The following is a 21,507-nucleotide window of genomic DNA, read 5'->3' on the forward strand; positions in this document are numbered from 1 at the left end:
TGGAGATGATGAGGATAGGTGTCAATTCCAATATTTAGGAGCGCCAGTGCTGGGTTAGGCGGGGAGACAATGTGAGTGAGAGATGATATGATTAAAAATATGTCTGCCCAAAACTGGGTTATTTTTGGGCAAGACCAAAAAGTGTGATATAGGTTGCCAGGGAGGCCACATAGTCTCCAACAGGTAGGGTCAGTCGTTGGACTGTATCTATGAATCTGCAATGGAGTGATATACCATCTAAGGTTTATCTTGTATGTGAGGTCCCAGAGATTTGCCGATTTCGTAGCCAGAAATGTGGCCCGTAAGGCTGTTTGCCATTGTTGTGAGGAAAATGAGGAACCCAGTTCAGTTTCCCACTTTAGTAGAGGGGGTCGTTTTTCAAAAGTATCTTTGCCATCTAGTAATAAAAATATAAAAAAAATAAAAAAAAAAATAAAAAAAATAAAAAAAAGTATAAAAAAGGGATATGCCCTTGATGGGTGATGAGGCATTAGAGAAGTATTTCCATGCCACTTTCGGGATATTGCGACGGAGGGAAGGGGTTTGAATTAGACAGTGTGATATTCTAATATAAGTATAGTATTCTTTGGTTGGGAGTGAGTATTTATTTTGTAGGGAAGTAAAGGAGTAGAGGAAGTCACTATCATAGAGATCAGTGATATAGGAAATACCTTTATGTTTCCAAGGGGAGAGTTGAATGTCTTGGGTCAGAAGGTTAAGAGTTTCAATGGGGAGTGGAATTGTACATGTGGGAGCTGTAGCAGGAAAGTGTGTAGTGAAGTATGAGAATGCTGCTAGTGACGCTTTTATGGTTGGAGATAAGGAATTGTTAGATGACTTAGTATCAGGTCTAGAGAGAAGCCAGTTACGTAGATTATTTCCTGGCACCTGAGAGGCTTCCATGGCACACCAATGGATGCTAGGATCTGGAGTGAACCAGGCTTTGAGCTGGGCCAGGATGGCTGCAAAATAATAGTCTCTAACTACGGTATATCCTAAACCAGCTAATTTTCTGTGTTTCATAAGTGTGCGATGTGATATTCTAGATTTTTTTCCTAGCCAAATAAAGTTATGAATTATCGATTGAGTCTGCCTGAAGAAAGAAGTAGGTATAGGGATGGGTAACGCCCTAAATAAGTATAGTAACTGAGGGAGCTTGAGCATTTTGAATGCCGCAAGTCTGCCAATGGTGGACAGTGTGAGTTTGGAAATATTCGGTAGGTCAGAGGAAAGTGTGTTAAGGAATGGAGGGAAGTTTGCTTTGTACAAATCTTTGGTAGAGCTCGTCAGGTTAATGCCCAGATACAAGATAGAGTTTGTGGACCATGCATAAGAGTATTGGATGCTCAGATGTTGTTGTTGTTCAGGAGATATCGCTAAGGGTAGTATGTATGACTTGGACGCATTAATCCTATAGTAAGACACGTAACTAAATTCATCCAATAAAGTTTGTACCGAAGCCAGGGAAGAGGTTGGATTGGTTAATGAAAAGATCACATCATCGGCAAAGAGACTAATCTTGTGCTCACAATCGCCAAAGGGAATACCTGAGATGTTAGTATGGGATCTAACTTTAGTAGCAAGAGGTTCTATTATTAGGTAAAAAATTAAGGGGGAAAGGGGGCAACCCTGGCGAGTACCATTTGATATTTTAAAATCAGTAGATAACATGGAGGAGCAATACACTTGCGCTGATGGAGAGGAGTATAGGGCCAAGATTGCCATTAGGATATGGCCCTGGAATCCAAATTTTTCCAATGTTTGCTGGAGATACTGCCAGTGAACCCTATCGAATGCCTTCTCCGCATCCAAGGAGAGAAGCAGAGAAGGCATCCGATGGGTCGCTGTATGATGGATGATATTAATCATACGGCGGGTCGCATCAGACGTTTGGCGCCCTTTGATAAAACCAGATTGGTCAGGGTGTATCAATAATGGCATTAAGTCATTAAGCCGATTAGTTATTACCTTGGCGTACAGTTTCACGTCGTGGTTGAGCAAGGAGATAGGTCTGTAATTTTGGGTCAAGGTGGGTTCTTTCCCTGGCTTCGGTATTGTGACGATTAATGCTTTTAACATTTCCTGGGGGAAAGAGGCAGAGGAGGCAGCTGAATTAAACATTGGGGTTATGTATTTGGTGAGAAGATAGTCATATTTTTTATAGTATTCTCCCACAAAACCATCAGGACCTGGGGCTTTGTTGGCAGGTAATGATTGGATAGCCTTCTTGATTTCTGTCTCTGTGAAAGGAGTATTAAGGTCATCTAGTTGTAGGGGGGTTAGCCTAGGCAGATCAATGGAATCTAAAAATGCTTTAATTTGCGCTGTCGAAGGTTTGGGTTGAGTCGGATCGTCCTTTAAGTTGTAGAGTGAGCTGTAGTATGCACTGAAGGCATTGGCAATATCTTGTGGATTAGTCAATTTAGAATTAGTGTGGGGATGATAGATGTAGGACGGTCGGGTTTTAATGGAATAACCTTTGATCATATGAGATAGAAATTTACCGGGTTTATTATTTTCAGCATAGAACTTCATTTTAAGTCGATTTTGGAATTTGTCGTGAGTTTCTAAGAGTAGGGCCCGAAGGTCCAGTCTGAGAGCAATGAGTCGTGATTTCAATGCTGGCGTAGGATTTTGTTTATTAAGTAGATCAGTGGATTGTATTTCTGCTAACAATTTGTTCATTCGCTGCCTCCTCCGTCTCTTATCCTGAGCACCTAATTGTATAAAGATTCCGCGCATAAAAGCCTTATGCGCGGACCATAAAACAGACGGATCATCAACTGAGTTCTCGTTACATTCAAAAAAAGAGTTTAGATTGTCTGTTAGAGTTTGGTTGTACAATGGAGATTGCAGGATCGAGGTATTTAACCTCCAAAGATAAGTCGGAGCATTTCTGGTAGTGTCCTCTATAGTGATGCTTACAGGGGAATGGTCGGACCAAGAAGTCATATGGATAGTAGAAGTAGATATTTTTTGCAGAGTCCATTGGTCTGTAAGAAAAAGGTCAATTCGAGAATAGGTATTGTGGCAGGGGGAAAAGAAAGTGAAATCCTTTTCGTCTGCATGTGTACACCTCCAGACATCATAGAGGCCCAGTTCATGGAGTAGAGAGTTCAATGCTGGTCGCCCTCTTTTGGAGAGAGATGTGGAGTCTATTTCTGGATCGGGGGTACAATTAAAGTCGCCACACCATATAATTGCGCCTTGTTGCATGGAATTAACTTTTCTGTTCAGTTTCCGAAGAAATCGAATTTGGTGAGTGTTTGGGACATAGACGTTAACGATGGTGTAGGGTGCGTCGTTAATATGACAGTTCAAGATTAAGAAGCGGCCTCCAGGATCAGAAAGGCATTGATCTTGTTGAAAGGTTAGCGAGTTGCTAATAGCAATTAGGACACCCTTCTTTTTTTGAGGTGCATTGGCGGTGTATACTGTACTAAAGTTCCTATTGGTGCAGGAAGGAGGATTACTGGATAAAAAGTTTGTCTCTTGAGCGCAGATTATGTCGCATTTAGTTTGTTTAGCCAAGGCCCAAAGAGAGGATCTTTTTGCAGGATGATTTAATCCTTTGGTATTAATCGTGACAATTTTAATAGTCATAGTGCGTAATGAGGTGTAGCAAAGATGAATGGGGGTACCTTATAGTTACGTAGCAGGTCGGATGACAACAGATTTCCGTATGGTTGGATGAGATTCGAGGAAGGTGATGTAATGAGAAGAAAGGTTTTCAAAAGGTTTCGTGCTGGGTCAATAAGAGGTGATGACAGCAGGGTCTGGTAGAGAAATTTAGCGCAGCTTTGGAGTACCTGTAAAAAGAGAAGATACGAGGAAAAAAAAAAAAAGAGGGTAGGAGGGGGGGGGAGGGGGATAGAGCACTGGTCACAAGAGGAAGCTGTGTTAATGGGGGGTCGTGGACCCAAGGGTTGATTGGTGAGGTAAGAATACTTCCAGGCAGGGAGTATATGTCAATTAGTTGAACGGTAGAACAAAAAAGGAAAAATATACAACAAAAAATAGGAACCAGCACTAACAGTGCTCAGGGCAGAGACACAACACAACAGTGTCTAGGAGCCCTGGATGGGGGTAAAAGTCTAGTGAAACCGAGCGTGAGCAGGGATCACAACCACAGAGCATAGCCATATAGACGGACCTCAGCCATTCAGGTAGATGGAGTGTGACCATAGTCCCTCTGAGGTAAGGGGTGTGGCGACATGGCTCCTGTGTTGCTTTGGTCCATAGGCACCATATCATTGTTGGAAAGGACAACATTCCAGATCTTCAACATCCGTAAACCTTGCTGTACTGAGGTTACGACATGTTTGGAGCCCGCCTGAGTAACGGAGAGTTTGGCAGGTGCAATCCACTGATATTGGATTTGGTTGTTACGCAGGGTTTTAGTGATGTTGTTGAGTTGCCTGCGTTTCCTCAGGGTATGCTGGGATAAATCAGCAAAGATCTGTAGTTGAGCATATGGATCAGGGAGTGTTGGTAGCACTCTTACTTTTTGCATAAACTGTTCTTTAATGTGAAAAAAGTGTACTCTGAGAATAACATCTCTGGGTACAGAGTCCGGCAGAAACGCAGGTTTTGGTAATCTATGTATCCGATCAATAAGTAATTCCATATTTTTCGCTTCAGGCAATAGTGATTTAAGCAGGCCTTTAGCAAAGGCAGGCAGATCAGCATTTTGAATGGACTCGGGCACCCCTCTGATCTTGAAGTTATTGCGCCTGGCTCTGTCTTCTAAATTTGCTAATTTGTCGGTCAGCCATTTAGTTTCCTGTGCCTGTGCCTCATGCGAGTCAATTAAATCATTAATGGTGGCAGTCATGGTATCCATGTTAGTTTCCAAATGAGTGACCCTGGTATCTATTAGGCCCAATTTGCTATCAAATCCTTGCATGAATGAAAGCATATCGGATTGCAGAGAGCTACGGAGTGAAATAAGCATCTCTTTCAGGGTGGTATCAACAACAGTTTGTCCCATGGTGGGGAAGGAGGCAATGTCATCTGGCTGTGGGCCTAGTGCATGTGTAGGAGAGGGGAGCTCTCTTGAATTACAGCCATCCCCACCTAACTCTGAGGCATCCAGCCTCATTTTACTTTTGACTGGGCTTTGGGTAGTAGGAGTCCCGGGGGGGGGAGCGGAGTGGATCGCCACCCTGAGAAGCGCTTACCATATTAGTAGGTGAGTCTCTGGATGTAGTGCTTCCATGCGGGGAGGATACGGCCGCTGCGTATGTGAGGCTCCCGGACGGAGCGGCGCCATCTTGGCCTCGCCGCGCCGACGGCTGATACATAAAAGCCGTCAGCTTGCGGGGCGGTCTGGAATCTTTTCGCTTCAGCGACATTCTCCCGTGATAGAGCAGGAGATTAGGACGGTCACCGTGTGTTCGGTATGGGCTGAGGTAAGCTGGAAGTCGCTCAATGCCGCTATGGATGTGGAGAGCTCAGTTCTCAAGCGGCCATTCCAGTCACGCACCGGCCACGCCCCCCTGTATGCCTGCATACTTTTGCTGATAGGTGTCCCTCATTCCCATCTCAAAAGGTTGGGAGGTATGTAGTATGTGTTAAAGATGAACTTCAGGCAAACAAATAAATACACAGATTAAAAATATATGAGAGTTGTTTTACCTGCCAAAGGATTTGTATTTCTATCCATACAGGTGTGAGATTTTGTGAGATTTTCCTGCACTAACCTGACACTTAAATCCTTGTTCACACGGGCCGAATTTCATCCAAAATCGGTTGGTTGTGCAGGAGCTGGCATGATTTTAGATCTTTTTTTTTTTTTTTGGGTTGAAGGGAAAACAAACTTCTAGTGTGTACACAGCTTTATAGGTGTTGACACTAGACAGTACAGAGGAATCAGCAGCATTATGACACAACTTAGACCCCTTTCATACTGGAGTTTTTTTTTCAAGCGCTTTAGCTCTAAAAATAGCTGCTGTAAAGCGCCTGAAAAATGCCTCATCTGCCGTCCCAGTGTGAAAGCCAGAGTGCTTTCACAATAGAGCGCTGTGCTGGCAGGACATAAAAAAAAATTCCTGCAAGCAGCATCTTTTAGGTGCTTTTTGGAGCGGAGGGACTTACTCAGCAGCCATGATTTTCATGGTCAGTGCATAGAAGTGGCAGGTTTGGGGAGGCTTTTTTTACAGTTTAGTGGCTGGGCAGATTACACAGCACAAGCACTGTGCTGTGTAATCTGCTTTTTTTTGGGTTAACAAACGCTTTAAGAGTTTGAATTTGTATGCATTTGTAGGCAGACCCTTGCACTACATGGTTTTGGTAAATCTAAAGGAAATCAGACAGAAAAAGTTAGTATAGTGTGTATAGGGTCTTAATCCTAGTGATGCAGTAATGAAATGCTGCATGCTGCATAAGCAACAGGTATTCAGATCAGCAGATATCTTTCCAATAGAAAGATAGAAAAAAATAAATGCCCAAAAAGAAGTTTAATAAAAGATAAAAAATAAAACTAGTGCATTATTAATTGCATTAGAATCTGGATAAATAACCGTGGGGTCACAGGATGTGTCATTAGTGGATTAAAGAAGTTTTATTTTTTTTTAAATCCCAGTGTTGCACTGCTGTAATTGGCTTGGAGCTACCTTTACAAGATAGACACAGCGCAGCAGTAATCTCAATGCAGGGTAGGCAGAGACAATAAATTCTCTTGGATAGACTCTTAGCCCCTGTACACACGGTCGGAGATTTCGACAACCAAATCCGTCGGATTTTGTCCGTCGGATTTTGTCCGTCGGATCTTGTCTGAAACTGTTGCATACACACGGTCGGACTAAGTTGTCGAAAAATCCGATCATTCAGAACGTGATGACGTAATTTCGTTACAATGGGACTACGTTCAGGCTAGTAGCCAATAGCTTTGATGTAGGAATTTGATCTGAGCATGCGTGGCACTTGGTCCGATCAAAAATCTCTACACATGATCGGAGTATGTCCGATCGAACCAGTTGGTCGGAAAATATTTCCAACAAGTTGGAAAATTGGGTCCGACGGATATTCCGATGGAATCAGTCCGATGCATACCACACACATTCGGATTATCCGACAACACGGTCCGATAGGACACATTCCGACAGATTCTCCGACCGTGTGTACAAGGGCTTAGGCTGGCCATAGATACATTGTTTCTTTTTTTTTCTTTAATCAGATTCCCCAGTCCCTACTTTCAAGGTTGATGAGGGAATCCATGCAGCTGTGTTATTGTATTCTGACAGCGGGGACTCCACTGTCAGAATACACTGCTGTTTGGCTGCAGCCACTGATTGAAAAAAGGTTTTCCAGCTTGTCCTAATGATCAGCTTCTGTTAAACAGGGATGGCCACACAAGGATCAAAATTTGATTAATCTATGGACAGCTTGATATTTGGATGTGGTGAACGGTTAGAATCCTATGTCAGGTTTTTATTGCTGTTTGTGTCACCATTAACGTGACCATACACTATACAATCTCCCTTAGATCTACCATTAACTATGTAGTACAAGGGGTTGTTCAATTTGATACTATTTGAATAAATTGCTTAGATGTGTCCTCATATTACATAATGCTGGTAAATCTAAAGTTGATCAATCAACTAACTTTGGGTACATTCAGCCTGTCCATACGTGGTTTGAATCTCAACTGGTTCCTGCTGAAAACTGTCACTATAAAAGGAATGAAGGAGGAATCTTCCAATGGGGACCCTTTTTTGCATTGACATATGTCCAAGGGCCCAGTCCCACTATTGCATTGTGGTAATGGTAAGTGGACAGGTGTTAATAAATACTATGAGAGGATTTCTTTCACTCTGAAGTCTATAGGAATAGAAGGGATATCTCCCTAGTGGGGCAAGAATGGCTGGAATTTTTCTGTAAGTATAATGTAGCATAGATATGTTTGTGATTGTAGGAAGTAAAAATGGCTATAGGGAATGACCATGTCTACAGTATATCTTGGTATATAATATGTACATGTTGTGAGATTAATGTTTCACTATGTATTCCTGCAGGGAATGGATCTGTACAATGAAAAAAGGAAATACTTTGGTCTGTCTCAGTACATCGAATCCACGCTGTCAGGGCACAGTCTTCCTCTACTGCGCCATGACAACTCCTTTGAAGGCATTGTGATGGCATTAGGAAAAAGGTCAGATGCTTTCCTCTAATGTTAAAGCCTATTTTTTTTTTTCATATTAACAGATATATGCTGTATTTTCACACTGTCCTATACAAAAATTACAAAAACTGAATTCATCCATTTGTATCTCATCCATGTTACGTGTCATTTTTTTTCTCTTTAACTATTAATATTATTAGCGCTGGTGCTGCTTTAGGAACAAATAAACTTAGCTGCAAAGAGGTCTGCTTGGAGTGATCTTATATGCTGCCCATTGAGGCAGAGCTAAAGCTGTGCAATCAGCAATGTTCCCACTCCCTGCTGTTTGCACAATAGCTGTGACTTGGCAGGTGGCACATTGCTAACACAGAGAGCAGGGGTCCTCTGTACAATGGACACAGGTTGATTTGTTCTTAATGCAGAACTAGTGACCCTTAAAGCACTAGTGTTTAGAAATTGGCTGGAAAAATGTATGCTGCTCAGGAATCCCAACTTTGATGATTGCATACTCCATCGAGCTGCCAGAGAAGGAGTTTGGAGGAAACCCCCAGTGCTGGATCCTAGTAGTGGGACTACAAACTTTGTAGACTGTGAAGTATATTTTAATATGCAGGTTTAGGTACAGATTACTCTGCACCAATATTTGTGATTGAAATTCTTCTTTAATTGGTGTCATCGTCTTTCCTTATCCCAAGGGTTTGTGGTTGATTTCATTATCTAATACAGAAATCATTTATGGTAGGTTTCCCAAGCTCCACAGTGCCGTGATACGGACATTTCTTCTCATCCAGCATTACTCGTCGGCCATGATGGCTGTGTGCGGTTTCTCTCAGATGAAGAATTACACCTCGGTGGAAACCCTGGAGATTGTTCAGAACCTCCTGAATTCTCCCAAGCAGTGCGCCAGCAGACACGGGCTGATGGTTCTCTTACGGATTCCTTGCATTCCACTGGCCACCTTGGCTTATGAACGTCTCTGCCATGTTAGAGAACGCCTCAGTCTACAACATGGATTTGAGGTTATTCTGGGAAAAGCCAATTCATCATTCACTATTGGAAAGCACTTTGTAGACCAGCTGAAGGTATCTATCTCACCCATGATGAAAGAAGCTATCATAGGCCCTGGGCCACAGATTTCTATTTAAAATACAATTCCTCTGCCAGGTCATGCAACAAAAAGTCTCCATCTTTAGAGTGCATGGACAGTTTTCTTTTTGTCATAAAAATAAGAAGACTGAAAGAAAATGCAGATGCATTTACTTGAAACATAATCCGCATTAGTAGTTTTTATTTATTTTTACAAACAAATCTCGCAGCTCCATTTTTAGGGGTTCTTAAAAAGCATTAGAAACACATTGAAAAGACACTTTTTTTTTTTTAACTGAAAACAAAACACATATTAAAAATTAAAGAGTTAAAAAAAAAACATACAAAGGAATTAATGCAGCGCCTCCAAATATAGAATATTACAAACTTAAGGCGTGTGCAATCAACACAGCATTCATAATGTGCAAAAAGCATCTACAATATTCAAAAATGATAATTAAAAAAATACAAATCGGTGTGAATGCGAATACACGTCTTTAGGGGACGCCAGTACTCGCATGTTGCTGCTTTCCTCTGGCAGCCTTATGCCCCATACACACGGTCGGACATTCCGACCACAAAATCCGTCAGATTTTTTCCATCGGATTTTGTCTGAAACTTGTGTTGCATACACACAATCACGTTGTCGGAAAATCCGATCATTCTGAACGAGGTGACGTCAAACACGTATGTCAGGATTATAAACGGGCCAGTAGCCAATAGCTTTCGTCTCTTAGTTTATTCTGAGCATGCGTGGCACGTTGCCCGTCGAAATTGTCTACACACGATCAGAATTTATGTGATTGGATTTTGTTGTCGGAAAATTTTAGATCCTGCTCTCAAACGTTGTGCTTTGGGAACTCCGACAGAAAAAGTCCAATAGAGCCCACACACGATCGGATTTTCCAAAAACATAATCCAATCGGACTTTTTCCATCGGAATTTCTGATCGTGTGTATAGGGCATTAATGTCAGTGAGTGGATTTTAGCACTGTTTTGCTCATGTGTGGTGGAGAGGATTTCCATTAGCTGGTGGAAGACACTTTCTTTGAGGTGGTATTTATCACATATTTTGGACTCTTTTGCATTGCACCTTATTCACACTGATTTATCTATTTATTTTTTTATTATGATTTTTGAATATTGTAGATGCTTTTTGCACATTATGAATGCCGTGTTGATGGCACATGCTTTAAGTTTGTAATATTCTATATTTGGAGGCGCTGTATTATTTTCTTTGTTGGTTTGTTTGAGTACTGCTATATAAATCCTGTATTATAATAATAATAAAAAGAGCAGAGGGGTTTTGGAGGGGGTTCAGGGGCGGCCAATAAATAAATAAGAGGGATGAAAATCGCATTTATAATAAAAGTTTATAAAAATGCTCAGTATGCTCAGTTTTAGAAAGACATAACTTATCTGATATTTCTAAGGGTATCCAAGATCAGAATAAAATTTACACACACGCTAATAACACTTGGAGAGTGATAGCAATTAAAAGACAATAAATGTGTACTCTGAAGCTCTACATGCTAGAATGTATCTAAGTAAAAGACATAGGGGATTATTTACGATAGGCAAATACACTGTGAACGACAAGTGCACTTGGAAGTGCAGTCGCTGTAAATCTGAGGGGAAGATCTGAAACGAGGGGCAGCTCTGCTGGTTTTATCATCCAATCATGTCCAAGCTAAAATACGTAATTTTTCTATTTTCCTTGCATGCCCCCCTCCGATCTATAGCAACTGCACTTCCAATTGCACTATCAGTGCACTTGTAGTGCAAAGTGGATTTGTCTTTAGTAAATAACCCCCATAACCGTCTGAAATGTTTCACACTATATATTTATAGGAAGCCTAGCCTCATGCACACTTTTTCTGCCTCTAATCACCCCTCCATGTTAACCTATACATCCATGCACACATTGGAGTATAGAGACTGGGAGTTTAGAGGCAGGGGCATTTAGAGACAGGAGAGGAGCTTTTGCACATAAAGAATGCTCAAAAGCATTTACAGGTTAATGCATTGTAATAGCCAGAATTCTGGGTAATAAAATGTACTAACGCCAGGCGTGGATATGCGCTTACAAATACTCTGCTTTTTACTGAGTTTTTAATGCTGCTAAATACATGTAGGAAAAAAAAAGTATCAATAGAATACTGCGTGCATGAAGCCTAATGCCACGTACACACGATTGGAATTTTGGTCGGAAAAAGATCTGATGGTTTTCCCGACGGAATTCCGATGGGATTTCGCTCAAGCTGTCTTGGATACACACGGTCACACCAAATTCCGGCCATCAAGAACGCGGTGACATACAACATGTACGACGGGACTAGAGAAAGGAAGTTCAATACCCAGTAGCCAATAGCTTCCATCTCATAGTTGAATCTGAGCATGCGTGAGTTTTTGCGCGTCGGAATTGCATACACACGATCGGAATTTCCAATAGAAAGTTTTTGCGTTGGGAAAATTGAGAACATGTTATCAATTTTTTGCTGGCGGAAATTCGGACAGTTAAATTCCGATGGAGCATACACATGGTCGCATTTTCCTATGAAAAGCTCTCATCTTTCTTTTTCTGGCTGTAATTCCGATTGTGTGTATGTGGCATTAGTGTGATCAAGTAGTGTGATACATATAAGAGGGTTTTCACTTTGGCACACACTGGGGGCTATTTACTAAAACCGGAGAGGGCAAAATCTGGTGCAACTGCATAGAAACCAATTACCTTCCAGTTTTGTTTTTTTTTGTTCTTTTTGTCAAAGCTTAATTGAACAAACTGACGATATAAGCTGATTGGCTACCATGAACAGCTGCACCAGATTCTAGGTGCTGCAGTTTTAGTAAATCCCCCCCCTATTGTGTTTCCTTTTATGTAAAATAGATGTAAACCGTAAGTGGATGAGTTTTAGTAGCTATAGCTCTGCACATCATTAACAATTGCCTTTTTTTTTCCATTAGCTGCTTGTCATTTCATTGTGTGGGTTTTAGTGGCGGCTGGTGCTTAATTTGGTGATGCCCCCCCTCCACACTCTCTCCTTCACAGTGACGGTCCCCCCACACTCTCCCCTCCACAGCTTCTCCTCTGGGCAAACTGTCCTGATTAGCCGGGAGGAGAAGCTGGAAGATGATAGCGAATATTAATTTGCTAGTGTCACAAGTGGGCACGGGGCGCAGTGCTTTGCGCCTCAAGCCCAACCCTTTTCAATCCAAATAGAGCCTCCAGCTCTAATCATTTAGCTTGAAAAATCAAAAAAACTGAATCAAAACCTGAGTCCAGAGCCCTGGAGGGGGCTGGTGTCCCTGCACCCCTAATGGACTGGCTGCTCCTGGTGGGTTTCATGATAGGGACAGTGGTGGAATATGCCTGTGCAGTGTGCATTATCATAGCCATAGAAGCACATGTGACAGGCTGATAACACAAGAGAGCTGTTAGGGACTGAGTGTTGTCACCTCATAGCAGGAAGTGCCTGAACAAGGAACTTCATGGTAGGATCACCGGGTAATATTTTAATAAAAGTTTGAGATTTAGAAAAATTTAAAATTCTTAAAAAAAAAAAAAAAAAAAGAATTGATCACAGATTGTTAGATTTTAGTGGTTGGGTTTACATCTACTGTAAAGCTACACTTCAGGCAAACCATTGTTATAGATGTATGGGAGCTGCTTTATTTGCCCAGAGATTTGTATTTCTGTCTTTCCAGACCTGAGATTAGGAGCTCACATTCACATGGCTGAAAAACCATGTATAGTGCAAAGAGCCATTTGTTTATCTTTTTGCACTAGCATTCAGCTGGTGCAGGCAGCTTATTTAACTTAATGGATACACACTAGGGTTCATTTACTAAAACTGGAGAGTGCAAAATATGATGCAACTGTGCATGGTAGCCAATGAGCTTCTAACTTCAGTTTCTTCAATTAAGCTTTGACAAAAAAAAAAAAAAAAACTGGAAGCTGATTGGTTTCTAGGCAAAACTGCACCAGACCTTGAACTTTCCAGTTTTAGTAAATCAACCCTGTTGGCTGTATGGCAGGTCTGCAGGAACGGGTGCAGAGCCCCAAAAATCGCACTAGGGTTGATTTACTAAAGGCCATTAGACTGTGCACCTTGCAAAGTGCAATTGCACTATGCAAGGGCAGTTGCTCCAGAGCTTAGTAAAAATTAGGTAAAGCTTCACTTTGCAAAGAATACCCAATCACATGCAAGGAAAATAAAAAAACTGAATTTTAGCCTGCACATGATTGGTTGATGAACATCAGCAGAGCTTCTGCTCATTTACTAAGCTCTGGAGCAACTGCTCTTGCAAAGTGCACAGTTTTTTTGCCTTTAGTAAACCAATCTCACAGTGCCTGCTATAAAACCCTTTTCACACCGAGGGCATTTTGCAGGCACTATAGCGTTAGAAAGAGCGCCTGCAATCCGCCCTCAAAATGCTGCTCCTTTGTCTCCAGTGTGAAAGCCCCAAGGGCTTTCACATCGGAGCGGTGCGCTGGCAGGACGTCAGGAAAAGTCCTGCCAACAGCTTCTTTGGAGCAGTGAAGGAGCGGTGTGTTTACCGCTCCTCCATCGCTGCTCCCCATTGAAATCAATGGGGCAGCGCTGTATTACCACTGGCTAAACGCCACTATTGTGGCATATTGCGGGTGGTTTTAACCCTTTCTCGGCCACTAGCGGGGGGTAAAAGCGCCCCACTAGCGGCCAAAATGCACTGGAAATCCGACGGTAAAACGCCGCTAAAAATAGCGGCATTTTACCGCCGACGCTAAAGGGTCTGCGGTGTGAAAGGGGTCTAAAGATAAATCACCTGCCTACCTGAGCCTGTAATTGTACAGTGAAAAAACAGCAGCAGTTCACATTGCACCCCTCTAACTCTCAGCATGTTCTTTTGTTAGGATATGTATATATTTTTTTCTTTACTAAGTCTCTTTTATTAATTTGATAGAGCTGGCAGAAAATCGAAGATGAAGACTGGCAGCCTCGGACTTATCTAGAACTAGAGGGTCTTCCGTGTATTCTGATATGCAGTGGCATGGAACCTCTTGGAGAATCTCTGCCAAGGTATGAATGCCCCTGTTTTGGTAGAATTCAAAAGGGGTTAGATACAGCCAAAACTGATAGCATGGGACAGGATTTGGAAAAGTTGAAGATGGTCCTATAATGCTTTTTTTGTGACTTTTTTTTTTTATTCAATGTTTGTCCAGATCATTGAGGTACTGTGACCTCCGTCTAGTCCAGTTCAGTACATGGGAAAGAACAAAAGTGGAGCAAGAACTGGGATTTGCTTCATGTTTTATAGACACTGTGATATCTCAGGACAAAGGGCTTGAAAAGGAAATGATGATGGACAGTGACCCAGACAAGCTAAGCAGCACAGACAATGAGGATGAAGAAATGATGACTGATGGTAAGCTATTCTCCAACTGTAGTTGATCTATCATCGTAGCAGCATATGTGGCTGTCATAGATCCTCTGTGAAAAAAAGGCCAGGTACCCACTCCTCTCATCTTGTCACAAGTCTTCTTTTACGGACCCTGTGCATGCTTCATGCAGCACCATTATCACATTCATTATAGCTCAACTAAACAGTTGGTTTAAATATGCTAAATACCATACAGGTGCATAAAATAAAAGCACCCCTTCCCTTTGTGTGGAAGCAGTGGTCTCTCTGCAGAGGTCCAGCACTACCCTGCAGTGTCAGAGCTAGACCTCTCCAATCAGCAGGGAGTATGTTGGACCTTTCCAGAGAAACTTGTGATTTTTTTTTTTTAAATCAGGAATACAGTTTATTAAACTTTAACAAGCAAACATTACATACACAGCCAAAATGCATGACAATAAAGGAATTTCAGAGCATCGATGTGCCATATACAGCATACCACAATCAGAGAACAGTGGGTAATCTTAAGCATATGCAGAAAAACATTACAGAGCTGTACAGCATGGTACCAGAAATAGGAGAATATTCCCACACTCTGTAAGAAATATAGGAGAAGAAGGATCAGCCCAGTATTCTATCCAACACCAAGTCCACGGGGTGCAAAACCTGGTACTGCTAGCCAGTAATACCAGAGCCTATCAAACCTGTGCGGGCATCCGCAATGCTGGAAAATAGATTTTTCAAGTCTGAGGGTGTATCCTATACTCGAAACCCATTCTTTGCGAGTGGGGGCCCTATCACTTTTCCATTGCAGCAGGGGAAGCTTATGGGCCCGAAACAAGGCTCTATAGAGAGACTGGTGATTGGTCAGTGAAGTAGCAGCAGCAGACTAATGATGAGGTCATCCTTCTGCTCTCTCCTCCTATCAGCTTGTTCCTTTGTAGCACATGTATATACAGCATACGCCATTGCTTTCTAGCGCTGCCTTTCTGTCTTCCAGCCTGACTTTTTTAGTTCAGGGATAACAGGAGGTTTTATTTAAATTCTTGTTCTGGTTACAAAAATCTACAAAAATAGATTGAATTATTTTTTCTGATTCCAAATTTGAAAAAAAATGTGTTTTTAATATCTGCCTATAGTTCGGCTTCATAAAGAAATCCCTGGGTACTCTTTTAACCTTTGAAGGCATAAAGAAAATCTTGAATGGTGGGGGCCAAGGAAATAGTATGTACATTGCTTGCCCCTACCAAGAGGAGTATTCCCTGTTAACAAAGCTGCAGTAGAAAAAAAATTATTAATATCACCCTTAATAGATTTAAAAACCTCTTTTGAAAAGTGACAGAACTTGTCATATTAGCAGTAATTAAGAACCAGTCACTTTGTTCCAGGTTCATGCCACTTCTAAGACACACATATACTACTGTGCCCGCAACTTCCAAGGAACATCACAGGTTCAATTAAATTGACAATTTAATTTGTCCCAATTTCCTAATGACATTACCGATGTTATATTCCATTTTCTACATAAATGGCATCCATTATGAGTTTTAAAATTAATTCTGCCAAATGTTGTGTTAGGATACATGTGTAATTGGCGAATATTGAAAGATGACATCTAGAAAGCACTAGATAAGTAATTGCTCACTGCTCTGCAGGTCAAGGGGATAATGACTTTGTATATGGCTTCAGCAATATTAATAGGTTTTTTGTTCTTTCCACTGAACCAGGGTCTAATTCAGAGAAGCAGAGCCCTGGTAAAAGGCAGAGATCTCAGTCAAATGATTCCTCCTCTTCATCTGTGTGCTCTAAAGCTTCTGGTAAGATTCTCCCTACTTTAAACATTGGGGCTAATTAATAAAAACTGAAAAAAATAAATGAGCATACAAATGGAGTTTTAATTTTTTATGGTATAGAAAAAAAAAAAATTCTGATTGGTTGCAACTGTATGGTCATCAACTCTACACATTTTCTTTCCTCTAGAAGTATGTTTTTTTGTTTTTTTTTAATTGCAGAATTATACTTACACCAGTGGATGCAGCTTTAGTGCGATGCTTCATCCGACCCCCGCCGACTCTAAGACTGAGAACTGAATAATCAAACACCGCTGATTGCTCGGTTCTCACAGCTCCCTGAGCAAAGAGCTGGTGACTGTCAGTCTCCAGCTCTCTGCTCTGCGCCCACCCTTCATGCTCACTGGAGCTCTGGGCTGTGGAGGGGCAGGAGCACCGGACTCAGGCTCTCAGCGGCTCACTGAGAGGCTGAGTCAGGTGCCAGTCTAGGTATGTAGGCGGATCCCAACTTCATTGTCATGATCTTACGTGAAATATTCCAAGCCTGCATTATGAAAATTTACCGTCCCTAACTACAATAGCACACAACTCAGTGCTTCAGGATTATGATTTAAAAGAAAACCCCTTTGGACCAATGCTTCTGATCCCCAAGCAATTCGATTAAATCAGAAGAATAATAAGAATAATAATAATAGCTGCTGCTTAATAAAACATACACCATATAAAATTGTATATATATAAAAAATGAGATTAAAACTTCAAACACAAAAAGTCCACTAATTAAATATATATATAGCAGCGCTCAACATGCAGAATCTTGTTCAGATGTTATTCGTTTGTGCTCTTGAAAAAGTGGTGATAGAGTCCAACTTGTGAAAAGAAGAAAGATCGGAACCACCTTCCACCTGACGTTTCCACCTTTCGTGCTCTCAAAATACAAACCCCCTTTGGGGATGCACTCACCAGAAAATCAAGGATATAAGAGTCTTCAATATGTCAAACCATTATATTCTTTGGTCGTGGAAAATCAAGGATATAGGAGCCTTCAATATATCAAACCATTATATTCCTTGGTCGCTATTTTTTAAACCTTTGATATAAGGATTGCAATAGCAGAAAAGTTTTTATTGCTGTCTATGCTGGCAGCCAACTTTCTTTTTTGAGAGCACGAAAGGTGGAAACGTCAGGTGGAAGGTGGTTCCGATCTTTCTTCTTTTCACAAGTTGGACTCTATCACCACTTTTTCAAGAGCACAAACGAATAACATCTGAACAAGATTCTGCATGTTGAGCGCTGCTATATATATATTTAATTAGTGGACTTTTTGTGTTTGAAGTTTTAATCTCGTTTTTTATATATATACAATTTTATATGATCTTACGTGAGCCTAGACCGGCTCTGTGAGGACAGCTTCAGCCCGTTGTCTACTGAAAATGGGTCACAGGAAGGCAGAATGAACTGCACTCTTGTGATCCACAGGAGAAGTACAGCCAAACAATCTTTGGTTCTTCTTCTTTTAAATACCTAATGTTGATTGAGAGAGTGATGTTCCGCTTTAATAATTTGAAGAATAATTTCAGGCATAAGCATGTTAGACATAATTACATGTAACTGTACTTGGCAATGCTGCTGGAAGCTGGAAATTACTGAAGTATGGTAAACACTGCTACTCCAGTTATCTCCACTTACTTCAGGGTCCCATGCTGTGCGGCCAGTTTGACGTCTTGTGAACACAGGAGGTCTGTTGCTCTGCATATATATTATTCAGAGAAGGTTTTGCATTTTCTGAATGAATGCAAATCATTCTCTGATTGGATGAGGTGGAGAGGCGGGTAGGGGACATCAAGCTCTCCACTTCATCCAATCAGAGGATGCTTTGCATTCATTCAGTAAAATGGTATTAGCCATAGCGGGAACTCAGTTCACAGGGTGACAATGTTGTCACTGCATGCAGGGTATAGAAAGGTAGTCTTGTCACTCTTAGGCCTTGTTTACACATGTAGCTGTCCTCTGAAAAGAAGTTGGCAGTGATTCACATCTAAAATCACACTAGTGTGAACAGAGCCTGACAGGCATGTTGGAGGTGAGTCCACAAGTCCCAATGTGATCAGTTCATAAACTGTAGTTTTCCCAAGGACCGTGAATACACGGAGATACAATTCTACCATAGATCATCCAATAAAGATTCAACCGTGCTCCACCACCGTGTGAATTTCCCGCTCACCTTAAAAATATGAACCAAAACATAGGTCTAGATTGCGCTCTGGGATTTCCCTATAAGGCAGGACTGGACTTCCCTCTCTGGTCCCCAGCGAGTTCAATAACCAACCCTCTCTCACAATTCATAGTTGATTTAATTGTTCCAAATGTAGAACACACTGAAGAAAGGCTATAGTGTCATACTTCTAGATAGTTAACACCCATTGTATTGCCAAATTTTATGGTAAAATTTTTACCATGCCACAGATGTGCACTGTCATGGCTACCGGTCATGATCATGTGCAGCTGGCCTTTTGGGCTGACTACAATGCAACTCAACCACCTATTTGTACTGGTGCTCAGCTGCCCATGTAAACAAGGACTTATACAGGAAATGTCAGGGACTACATTTCTATTTGCCGATATTGCAGGCACGGAGACAGAAAAATTAAGATTATAACATATATATATATATATATATATATATATATATATATATATATATATATACACACACACACACTGTAGTTTTGAGGTTTAACATAGAACTCTAGTCAAAGCATTTTTATTTTTTGATATAGTGAAATCGCTGTAGAATCTCCAGTTTCTATTTCTGTATGTAATCTTATTAGCAAAACTATCCTGCGTTTCCTGATGTGTCACTTGGACAAGAAGTGAAGAAAATATTATTCGTAGAGTAGGGAAGGATTAGAACCTGAATCAGGTGTCTCCTTACTTCCTCTCTAGCGATCTCACAAAAATTAGGGAAAAGTCTTCACAACATAGACACAGACAGACACCTAACAGAAACTGTAATGCTATTTAATGCTAAAAAAAATGTTTTACTTTATATTGTATTTTTTTAGGTTCCATAGCAGACAGCGAGTCCTCATATTCCCCTATGGCAGAAGACATTGCAAAGCCGACTCAGCATTCAGGGGTTTCTAATAGTGAAGATTGCACAGCTGCATCAGAGAAAATAAAATTGTCAACTGATAGGAACGCCAAGGTTGTAACAAGTGAACAGATGGACAGCAACAGTTCTGCTAAGTCCATGAAGAATCCAAGCTCCATATCCACCACTTCTTCATCGTCATCATCTTGCTTTAATGGTGCCAATGGCCTGAAAATCTACCAGTGTCCTATGGCCAAGGCTTACAAACAGCCACCTGTGGTGTTCCTCTCCAAACTAGTGTATGATATCATCACCTCCACTGACAGCAGTGGTCTTTCTAAGTCATCATCTTTCTTGCCACACTGTGATGTGGCCTGGGCCAGCTCGTTCCGCCCACTTCTGAGTAAAATGATGACTTGTACGGAACAATCTTTGTACTATCGGCAGTGGACAGTGCCAAAACCAAGCCACATGGACTACAGCAATGTAAATGAAGGTAGAATGGACACCTTCCATCCAAGAAGACTGCTGCTTAGTGGGCCACCTCAGGTACCTAGTCTGTTTCCCAAAAAGTATATAAGGAAATTTAATATATATTCTACTTAACGGTGTATTTACTCATATGTGAGTGATATTTCATTCATGTGTTTTTTTCTAAGAAACTAACCAGCACTTACCAATAACTAAAATTTAAGTCTTTGGTGGACTAAGCCCAATGAGTGCATAGACGTCACGTCACAATTAAAATATAAGGTTTATGGAGAACAACTCTTTAATAAGTGCACAGATGCAGCCAAATCACATCTAAAATATCAGTCTTGGGTGGACTGAACCTTTAAAATAGAAATTTATGAGGCACTCAATGACAGACTATTCCCATACAAATTTTTCTTGTTAATCATGGTTACAGATGAAAGCATACAGTAATATTATCACTTTGTTTCCCTCCTGTACTTGTGTACAATAACCAGGAATAGAAACATAGCTGAAAAAAGTTAGAGATAAGAAAGATCTCACTGCTTTACTTAGTCTTCTCGTGGTTTCGTACTTTTCCTCAAAGACTACAAGGAAAGCCCAGGTTATTAGATTTGTGAATCTGTACTCATTTTTGGTGACAGTGTAAGGGTAGATGTCATGTGGTGGCTGTCATGTCCTCCATACCTCCCTCCTAGTTGGGCTCCAAGCAAGGGTCACACCGGCCTTCCCCTGGGGTGCGTTCTTCTGGGCTACGCTAGGCACTTTGGTTAGGGTCACCACACTAGACATGGAGTACATTTACTTGAACAACCAACTGAACTTGAATAAACTCTCCTAAACTCTCCCGATGTATTAAAGCGAAGCTCCACCCAAAAGGGGAAGCTCCGCTTGTTTGCACCCTCCACTGCAACATTTGGCACTTCTTTTGGGGGGGGGGGGGGGGGGTTGGGTACCTGGTTTTGACAGGTACCCACTCCCACTTTCTGTCAAGTTCAGCCCCTTCTTCTTCCTACCCCTGCCTTCTGGGACCTGTGTAAGTTCCAGAAGACGGCGGGACCATTGAGTAAGTGCAGAGCGACTTGCACATGCGCAGTAGGAAATTGGCTGTGAAGCCTGAAGGCTTTATTGCTGGTTTCCCTTACTTGCAATGCCAGCTCCTGCATCCGAAGCCGATGGACGAATCGACTTGGTGTGCCGACATTGCTGGATCCCTGGACAGGTAGGTGTCCTTTATATTAAAATATTAGCAGCTACAGCATTTGTAGCTGCTGACTTTACATTTTTTTCCCCCCAGACTGGAACTCCACTTTAAGCATCTCCACTTGTCCAACCTATCACTGCTGCACTTCACTTACTGTAGCTCTTTCTCTTCCATACCTGTGTATAGTATGAGGGCCTCGGCGATGCAGATCTGCTCCTGTTGCTATGGGAGACAGATCACGGCCAAAGGAGTGCTAATAACATCTGCCTCGCTGCAAGAGGCTATCTCGCCTGCCACATGTACACACTTAATGACAGGCTGCTAGAGAAACCTCCATTACCCTTGGTAACCACTGTAT

The 21,507-nt window shown here is 41.6% G+C and overlaps 1 protein-coding gene across 1 annotated transcript in view; it reads left to right on the top strand.

Annotated features, from left to right (window-relative positions):
• GREB1 (growth regulating estrogen receptor binding 1) overlaps positions 1 to 21,507 on the top strand; it is a 233,680-nt gene that overhangs the window by 163,216 nt on the left and 48,957 nt on the right. The window contains exons 17-22 of the mRNA XM_077488799.1: positions 8,016 to 8,152; positions 8,865 to 9,204; positions 14,153 to 14,268; positions 14,412 to 14,614; positions 16,315 to 16,404; positions 19,443 to 20,020. Of these exons, the coding sequence (XP_077344925.1) occupies positions 8,016 to 8,152; positions 8,865 to 9,204; positions 14,153 to 14,268; positions 14,412 to 14,614; positions 16,315 to 16,404; positions 19,443 to 20,020 (1,464 nt within the window). The remainder of the gene's footprint in view (positions 1 to 8,015; positions 8,153 to 8,864; positions 9,205 to 14,152; positions 14,269 to 14,411; positions 14,615 to 16,314; positions 16,405 to 19,442; positions 20,021 to 21,507) is intronic.

The sequence above is a fragment of the Lithobates pipiens genome, unplaced genomic scaffold, assembly GCF_037356315.1.
Source record: "Lithobates pipiens isolate NorthernLeopardFrog02 unplaced genomic scaffold, aLitPip1_a1.2 Scaffold_18, whole genome shotgun sequence".
In the NCBI taxonomy this organism is placed as follows: Eukaryota; Metazoa; Chordata; class Amphibia; order Anura; family Ranidae; genus Lithobates; species Lithobates pipiens.